Here is a 10,143-nt window from a genome sequence, read left to right on the forward strand (position 1 = left end):
TTCGTCAATCTCTTCGGACTACACCCTATGGTCCCAAGATTCCAAGGAGCAATCTCCCGATTAGAGGATAGCAAGCATTTGCTCCGTAGGGCATAGGTACGGCCCGACTATCACAAAGCAATCTTGCCAATGGCGAGGCTTGTAGATTGGCCAAGGCGGCCCCTGACGACGAAAAGGACCAATCAGGCACCAACGCTGTGTTGTGAAAGATGCCTTTATGCTTGAAAAAACCACTGACCAAATGTCGTTGATTATAGAGTACATCGAAACAGTACAGCGGCGAATCTGTGTATGTTGCCGATAACCCTGACCTCAAATGCCTGTTGCTGTTGAAAAATTAGGGCACAATAATCGACTCATCATAGCGATTTGACTGAACTGGTATTGGCAAAGGTACACCCGGCTACTTTTATGGAAGCCATGGCGACAGTAAACAACTGCCAGCTTACATCATCGCGAGTACAGGGCGACATATATTCTTGGTCAACAGACTATTAATCACTTTCATCGGGAAATGATAGCAAAAGTCGAAACTCATGTAAGGATATAGTCTGATTACAAACTAAAATGCATGTATCACAAAGTTTAAAAGAATGTAGGCTTTTTATTAAAAGGATACTACAGGTTATGTGCCATGATCCGTCAGAATACAATTCATTGTAGTCCCGGCACTTTTTCCATTGGGACGTGGATCAGGGAAAAGAAAGTGGGTCAAATTCTTTTCGAATTGTTCCTTTTTTAGCTTTTGGGTATTCGTTGAATCCGTTCCATAACTCGGGCCGGGTTATGGTTGGCAGGCGATTTGAGTAAACAAAAATATGAGAAAATTTGATGTCTTTTTGGCATTTCATTGACCACCAGCCGAGAGTCCAAATGCGATGTTAAACATCTTAAAGGCCTAAGCCAATCGTTAAATATCTAAAATTAGTAGTTTACATATAATTAGAATTTACGCACGGGATAATCGCTGTGTAGAGAGATATACAAATACTATAAGTGGCAAAGCTTCAGCAAATTCGTATGCATGAACTGCACTGCGGCATTGTGTAACTGCACATAGTGCATTTCTATTTTCCTGCCCCACCAGTGATTACGAACGACGTACCCCTTTAAATAGCAGTTAGGGAGGTATCTTCCACATTCACCAAATCTACTTTCGTCTAATCCTCATTCGCCTAAACCTTTTTCGCCTAATTTTTTTCACCTAATCCACATTCGCCTAATTCCACTTTCGCTTAATTCCATTTTCGCCTAATTCCTTTTTCGCCTAATCCACATTCGCCTAATTCCCCTTTCGCCTAATTCCATTTTCGCCTAATTCCTTTCTCGCCTAATCCTTTTTCGCCTATTCCATATTCGCCTAATTTTGGCATATGCCTAACCCCCCTGTGGCACATAAAATGGGTCATTCCAAAATGCCATGTCTTATGGTCAGTGATCTTAGCTTGGGTTATGGAATATTCTTACTCATAATATGGACCATTCCTTTTCAAAAAGCCATTTCCTTGGTTCAGTGATCTTAGCTTGGGTTATCCATAAAACGGACCATTCCTTTTCCAAAGGCCATCACTCAAGTTAAGTGGTCTTAGCTTGGGTTGACAGCTTTTCCACCCCTTTGAAAAAATGATGAATCATAAATTATTTTTTTGTCTTACATAATTTGTGATGATGCTTTTACTGATGCTTCTACCTGTATAAACAAACTGAGATGGAATCGATCATATATCTTGATTTGATTGATGTCAAAAAGATTATGAATTGTACATTAATGCGCACTCTTCTTTTTTCTGGGTTGAAAACCATTAGTTACTAGCAATAAACCCTCCGAGCCCCATCCACTAACCCCCCCCCCCCCTCAAGTTAGGGCAACCCCTTAGTAACAGGACCTGATATTCAGAGATCCCCTGCATCACTTAAAATTTCTACTCACCATAGTCTATACCTTGGACTCGATTATGAAAATAATGAGCCGGTGATTTAAAAAAAAAGAGTCTACCGTATAGCTCAAAATCCCTCCCCAAACCCTAACACCTGGCACAGGAATCTTAACCCCTCTGACTGGAAGGGTCCAAGTGATAGGGGTGGTACCTGTTAAGCGAATATGGAATTAGGCGAAAAAGGAATAGGCGAGAAAGGAATTAGGCGAAAATGGAATTAGGCAAATGTGGATTAGGCGAAAAAGGAATAGGCGAATGTGGATTAGGCGAAAGTGGAATAGGCGAATGTGGAATTTTTTAGGCGAATGTGGATTAGGCGAAAAGGATTAGGCGAATGTGGCATAAACCGTTAGGGAGGCTACACGAGTTTTTTTCTTCTTTTATACATTATTCCAATGTTTCTGTTGTTTTGCAACATCCCTTAGTAAGTATGTATCCACCAGTTCTTTTTTTTCACCCCGGTGTGACATTGCAGATTTTCGATGACAATCTCAAATTTGACCTCAAATTCAACTAACAATTATAGACTCGTGATTTGGAAAATTTCAAGTGCTTTTACCTGTCGGTACAGGTCAATCAATACACCTATATAATGCTTTATGAAGTAAAATGTATTGATTTTTTTTCAAATTGGGGTATTTCAACAAAATAGAGTACGAATCGATTGAAACTGTTTCACATGACTGGCATACAAATCACACGACCTATGACCTCGCTACCTAAGTCATGTGACCTCTCTCGTGATTTTTAGGCAGAAGACATCCACCTCGTCCCGTGGTGTATTCGACATTAACTCCAGTGGTACAGTTACATGTAGTTGGCACCTTGGGACGGAAAGCAATCAAGACAAGGAAGTAAGCTCTGGCCCAGTTTCATTGTCTCTGGTTTTGTATAAAAAGCTGAATTCCGGCCGTAGAGTTTACATTCGGCAAATATCATTCCAGCGGACTACAACATTCCAAATCCAAGGTAAGCCTTATCAACGAATTTCTCATTTTTTCTTGCCACATTTTAAATTCAGATTTTGTACACTTTTGCGATCATTTTGCCTGCGCGCCTGAAAGGCAGAAATGTCACAAGAGTATCTATATACAGATTTTGTTATCGAACTCTTGGTACCTGTTAGCAGAGTGGATTCAAATGTCCCGGCCTGTGATCATAAATACAACAGAATGTTTAATAAGTAGTAAACTCTTTAAATCTCTATTCTGGTCCTGTCGAAATTAAGGTGTTACGTCCGAGCAAGGGTGTGGAGGCTTGAGCAAATTACATGTAGTTACACCAGTCCTCCTCGAAGAGAAATAGGGATTTGCCAATAAAACATTTCAATCTAAAGAAGTAGTTATGTTGCAAGCTTTCCCAAAACTCGTTCCTGAGATAGTCGATGGTGATGTTCGAATACACTTTTGTTCGCGTAAGACACACTGCCTCATCATCACCACTCATTTAAGCACAACGATTAACGTGTAGGCCTAAGTAGATGGCCATGCAGGAAGAAGCTTGAATGTTATTATCACCGACCAAGGAAACGTGGCCAGAAGGATATTTATCCAACATTGTATTCGACCAGATGACCTCATTTTTAAAAATTACATGAACGAACATAACATTCAAACAGGAACATGTAGATAAAGACATGAACATTTCCCAAGCACACTTGGTAAACGTTGGAAAGAGAAACTCCCGCGGCAGTTCATCAGTCATCCCATTTTTCTTCCTTGGTGGAAGGGGCTATTGGCCGGTTCACTGCGCCCGGAGTAGGCCTATACCATAGAAAATACATATTTCTACTGATTTTGTCCATTCACTGCATGTGAAAAGAGTCAAACCTACAGTGCAATACAGTAGGCCTACTGTTATTTATTGACCAATACATAGCGCAAAATCCTGAAGGTCTATGAGGACAACTCAAATAACCGAGAAAATGAAAATCAGTTTTTAGCCGAAAGGTGGAGTTTAGGTACATGTAGTAATGATTTGAGTTTTTTTTTAAATATCCGTGCGTTCGTCCTTCTTGCTGTCTTGATTTATGGCCTTGTCTATCCGCCCATCAACCACAAAGATAAATTCAAATTTGCCGGCGACATCATCATATTTGTCTAAATTACTCTGTTTCAATGCCCCTTTGTGGCAGATGTCGAATGTCATTTTCGTTATTCAATATATTATTAGGTAATCAGAGTGTTCGTCCTACTCGCCATCCTGGCGGTTGCCTTCTCGGTCCCCTTAGATTTCTATGTCATTTCTTTTCCTCCTCATTTCATAGATGATCAAAGCGTTCGTCCTACTCGCCACCCTGGCACTTGGCTTCTCGGCCCCCTTAGATCTCCAACAGGACTCGGAATGGGAACTCTTCAAAACAACCCACAAGAAAACATACGATCAGAACACAGAAGGATTCAGGAAACAGGTCTTCCTAGCTAACCTCCGCATCATTCAGAAGCATAATATAGAAGCCGATTTGGGCATGCACACATTTTGGATGGGAGTGAACGAATTTAGTGACCAGGTGAGTACCTTACAGGCTTTCGTAGAAACTACGAAATATTAGCGGGCTGCATGTGCGTCATTTCATGCATATCTCGGTATACTAAGTGATTCATTTCATGTTCGAGGAAGACAAAACCTGGAACATCAAATTATTTTTGGCCTTTCACGGAGAGAAATTAAAAATTAATTTAACATGTAACCTTTTGGGAAAACGTTAACTCGCGTAAAATATGCCACTTAAGAAGTTGAAAGAAGTTGACCCGGATATGACGATGGTAGGGTTTTAGTCAATGGGAGACTGCTAAAATGTGGAATAATCGGCAAAACGAGGATGCTGATTATGCATGAGCGTAACTCAGTATTTTTTTGAAGAAGATATGCTTTACAAGGTATATCCGGTACGCGCGAACCGTACCATTATCATATCCGGGCCAACTTCTTTCAATTTCTTAAGTTGCGTATACACCAAGACACCTGGTATAACATGACATTAATACGTGACATTGCCGGATAAATTTTCCAGACCAATCTCGAATTCCGCAAATACGCCAACGGATACCGCATGGCCGCCAACAGGACTAGTGGCTCCACCTATCTGCCAGCATCAAATACTAATATTCCCGAAACCGTGGACTGGAGGACCAAGGGTTACGTCACACCTGTAAAGAACCAGGGTCAATGCGGATCATGCTGGGCTTTTTCGACCACGGGATCGCTTGAGGGACAGCATTTCAAGAAATATGGAAAACTCGTCTCTTTGTCGGAACAACAGTTGGTGGACTGCTCAGGGAGTTATGGTAAGATATGAGAGTAATCCCCGACGTGATTAGTCGATTCAAATAGGCTCCCATCCGCTACAGTAGATGGGCTGGCTAGGCCGGTCTACGAGATTGAGAGCAACTAGCGCATTCACTGCAGAACTGTAAATCGATTGTAAACTGAACAAGTCCGTATTTCGCAACGGGTACCAATGGCATGGCTTGGAGATGAAAATATGCATGCCACTCACGATGCATCTTTTTATCCATGTTCTGGAAATACTGATTCTGGTCCTAGAATTTGAATAATGTAGCATCATCGGGCTGTCATTACTTTCTAATTATTTTTATTATCGACTGAAAGGTCGGCTAAAAGAAAAAAATGATATAATCATGAGACGCATGTTTCCCAATCGATATCGTCTTAAGGTGTTTACCTAGATTCAAAAGTTCAAGTAGGCCATCTTGAAAGTCTTATTGTCCCGTCATGTGAAACCTATCTCCACTTGAGAGCGATTGGTCAGCTGAATGATAAGTCACGTGTTTAACTATTTTCCGAGCAGACCGAAGGAATTCCTCTCTGCCAACACACAGGGGTCGATTACACTATGGGGTCAGATCGAGACCCGATTCAAAAACTCATGACACCCGTGGAGTACTGGTGCGAAACTGTGCACCTTGTGTAGCTGACCACAAAGTCCCCTGGAGAAGTAGTCATGGACGGTGGATTGTTATATATACATGTAATTACATGACAGACACAGGTTCATCATGCCTCAGTCTGCCACTTTTATACACCTCCTGTCACTAGACGAGTCACGTCGCCCGGTGTAGCAGGTTTTTAAATCCCATTGGGGAGTTACTTTAGTCCTAGCCTATCGTTTAATATTTTTCAGGAAACAACGGTTGCGAAGGAGGTCTTATGGACAATGCATTCAAATACATCAAGGACAACGGCGGGATAGATACCGAGGCTTGTTACCCGTACGAAGCCCGGGTCAGTATCCAACGAGTTTCATTAGTTCCACTTTGTTCCACTAGGGCGTATAAGATGATTACTGGTTCTTCAGTCATCTTGTTGCCTCATCAGTCTCGTCCCTCTTGGTTTGGCAGCCTGTATGTACACGCTCCTAAGTTCATACCAAGCTAGCATCATCGGAGTACTAGCAAGAATGACCCAGAGAAGAATGAGCAACACAAAACAACACCAAAGATATGTGTCTTTTTAATTCGTATCCTGCTCGGTTGCAATGATGGGCCTCCTTGCTGTTTAGGCCTTCTGTACAGTATCGACCCCCACGGTACATCTTTTATGGGCGTCGATCGGTCTAAATCGGCAAGGGCTATAAACGAAATTCTTCGGTTTAGAAAAACTTCTTTTTTCTCATAGTTTGATTTTGATCTTTCAGGATGCGACTTGTAGATTCCAGAGGTCCTGCGTAGCTGCCACTGACACCGGTTTTGTTGATATTCAGAGGGGGAACGAGGATAAACTCAAATCTGCGGTTGCCGAGAATGGACCAATCTCAGTGGCAATTGATGCTGGTCACCAAAGCTTCCAGACTTATAGGTATGCACCACCATAAATGTATAACATGTGAATGAGTCACTTTTGACCACAAACTGTTATTGAAGGAGCGAGTTCTCAGCTTTGCCACCAGGTGGCTACGGCTAAAACCAGCCAATAATGCTGGCCATCAAAACTTCCAGGGTTATTGGCATGAATACCATATTAAATGAACGTATAGAGGAGTTGCTTGAGCACGAAATGAAACTGGAGAGATGAGTTCCATGTTTTGCCACCAGGTGGTTATGACTAGAAAGCAGTTCACCGCATGCTTATTACCTTTGTTTCTTTACACAGGTCTGGTATTTATGATGAGCCACAATGCAGCTCAACGCGACTTGACCACGGGGTGTTGGTGGTGGGCTATGGTACGGATAACGGTCAGGACTACTGGTTGGTGAAAAATAGGTAGGCAATTACTGTGGAGAATTCAACTCACTCCCGACAGTCGTTCAACCCCCGACCTAGCCATCAACATAGGCTTCGGTCCGATGAAGTGAGGTGGGCCAGCGCCGGTATATACTCGACCCTCTGATGAAGAGTGGAATCACTGAGGCAAAATTGCTTTGCAGGGAAATACTAAACATTTCACAAGTTGTTACACGGAGAAGGGGTAGGGGCCCATGAGTTGGGGGCGGTGGGGGCGCTTCTGATCACATACGAGAGAGAGAGTTTTAACTTTAAACACGCTGACAACGCGTCCATAATCGCATTAAGATGGAAGCCATCTTGTATTCTATGACACTTTTTGGCTAGAGTTCTGCCAATTATATCTCTCTTGCATTGTTTTTACACAATTCTCTTACGCACTGAAGCATTGTGCTCATAATGTATACGTACATGTTTTGGGGCTACGTATTGCTTACAAGAAGCTGCGAATATCCCGGAGATTTGAAGATATTCAGCATGCTCAAGAAGCAAAATTTGTCCCCCCCAAAAGAAACGTGTATATACATGTCTACGCATATATTCTATGCGCATACGACACCTAGGAACTTCGGTCCCGGATATGACGATGGTACGGTTTGCGCATAACTGCATATCAGCTATAAGAGCCAGCAAATGACGTAGATCATGCATCATCAGGACTGGTGCGCGCGCAACTCGGTGTTTTCTTCCGGAACCGAAGTTCTTAAGTGTCGTATTGCTTGAGTGGGTTGGGGAATTGGCGAGCAAAAATGATGTACGACGATACGAGAGAAATTGCTGCCGTCACAATATTCTCATATGACAAACAGGCCCACTAGCCCCCTCCCCGTCACCGAGTCCCAATCACAAGCAGATCACTTGGTAAATGAATCAAAATGCGCATTCTCTAAACTAATGTTGTTTATTTTCAGCTGGGGTCCATCTTGGGGAATGGAAGGCTATCTCAAGATGTCTCGGAATAAGAATAACCAGTGTGGTATTGCAACACAGGCCAGCTTCCCACTCGTCTAAGCCCGATGTAAAAAACACCTACTAAAAACGACAACAAACACATCATCAGAAAAGGCCGTTCACTTACATGTAATTTTCCGTCAAAAGGATCCGTTGTAAAGTGTTAATATGTCCCTGGATCGAGTGTCATGGGGACAAAGGTTTTTATACGTTTTTTTACTTCTGAGATAATGAAGGTCATCTCTCTATAGAACCATCCTAATCTGTCACAATACATAGAGAATGATACCTGGACTTTATAAAGACTGAATATAATTTTCTTCGAACATGCTGAATGTCAAACCAACGAGCTTTCTCGGCAAGGGTCTCCTTGTTGTACAAGGAGAAATTTATGTTAAGAAATATACTGTACTCTGTAAAATTCGTGTACGCAATGCGAAGTCAATATGTTTTATAATAAATTGAAATTCTTATAACTTTACTCTTGTTCGTTTTTTGAGAGTCAGAAAAATAATGACCAGGCTAGTCAGCAAGGATCCCCGTTTTGCGAGTTGTCGCAAGTTTGAGCGACCCCCGAGACTCCCCAATTTGACTATGGAGATGCCTCGGCAACTAGAGAACTAGATAGCTGTTGCGAAACGTGGTTGAATGTATAGCCTGAAATCTATATCGTAATCCTACAAAAATCTGCGATATCTCGCTAAATCTTAACGATTGTCAGTTGGTGTCAAACCAATTGACAGACATGACTTCAACCCCACATGTTCGTTTGTTTCATAAACAACCAAGTATTTACCCTGTGTGTGATTCCGTACGCCCCCCCCCCCCCGATTCTCCCTTTCCGATGATTTCACTGCGACTTCTGTATGATAAGTCGAGATGAATGAATCACATTGCGATCATCGCAAGGGACACAAATCATAATGTCAGTTCCCACTCTAAAATTCGAAGTGATGATGACCCCCTGTCTTACCAGGCGGTTGCACAGCATGACGTCGACTGCAAGATGGTAGTGTCCAACCTGGTTATGAAAACGCCATGACTTCAATTCAATTAGGTTGTGACACGGTGCGAAATTCCCTCTTTAAAAGTACTTTACAGGGGGTTATCCCCCTCAAAAATACATATAAAAACATCCACCCAACGTAAATCATGCCGAAGTTTTCACAAGAGTGCATTCGTATTTCCCGCGTCATGACGTAACAGTGACGTCACCTTCATACTCGAAATATCCGATATCCATCAATGTGTGTGTATGAGAATGTAACAACTCGCAGATTTTGGTGACTCAAATGATTTTGTCCAATACGCCTAGACATGCTAGGGTCTCGTTAGGGAGTTTTTCCCAAATGTACGCGATGATGACGTGCCATCTGTTTTAAAATGCGTTTCCAAAGTGAATGCATGAGGACAACCCATTTGTGTCGTATATCACTGGAAACGCCCGATTCCCCTGATTCTGCAGGATGTTAAATCGGGCATTTTATTTCTTTAAATAAATCATAAGCGTCGCATTTGCTCCTAGCTCTGTTCACCATCCCAAATGGCAATATTGCCAATTGGGCCGGACAATCACGAAAACCCCCAAATATTATACATTTCTTCCTGAATAATTCTTACAGAGACCATTCTCCCATGAAAGACAGTTGCTTACGCTATACAAAAATCCAAAAAAAATCGAGGGTCAACCATTGAACTTTTGAGATATGTTGAATTTTGCACAAATCAGCGAAAAACGCACCAACTGGCACTGGACGGCATTTCAACACGGGGCCGACGCACATCCCAAGTTCAGTGTATACATACGTCGGCAACAACAGTATAAATGCGTAGTTTCTTGTTAGTCGCCTATTGAATAGCGCTCTAGGTTTCATAAACTCCAGAAAAACATGTCTTTGCCAAAACAACTGCTGAATCAACACTGACATACTGTAAGGACCGAGAAATCAATGATTTTAGGAACTACGGTTAGGGCTTGGCCGCGCATGAATAACAAAAAAAACTCCCTAAT

At 42.1% G+C, this 10,143-nt stretch overlaps 1 protein-coding gene across 1 annotated transcript; it reads left to right on the forward strand.

Annotated features, from left to right (window-relative positions):
• Positions 1 to 2,745: 2,745 nt before the first annotated feature.
• Positions 2,746 to 8,608, forward strand: LOC135498624 (procathepsin L-like). The gene is made up of 7 exons (XM_064788981.1): positions 2,746 to 2,906; positions 4,204 to 4,446; positions 4,951 to 5,224; positions 6,082 to 6,182; positions 6,595 to 6,755; positions 7,050 to 7,160; positions 8,093 to 8,608. Exons 2-7 carry the CDS (start codon positions 4,204 to 4,206, stop codon positions 8,190 to 8,192), a joined length of 990 nt encoding a protein of 329 aa, XP_064645051.1. The 5' UTR covers positions 2,746 to 2,906; the 3' UTR covers positions 8,193 to 8,608.
• Positions 8,609 to 10,143: the final 1,535 nt, after the last annotated feature.

Source organism: Lineus longissimus, chromosome 14 (genome assembly GCF_910592395.1).
Source record: "Lineus longissimus chromosome 14, tnLinLong1.2, whole genome shotgun sequence".
NCBI lineage: Eukaryota > Metazoa > Nemertea > Pilidiophora > Heteronemertea > Lineidae > Lineus > Lineus longissimus.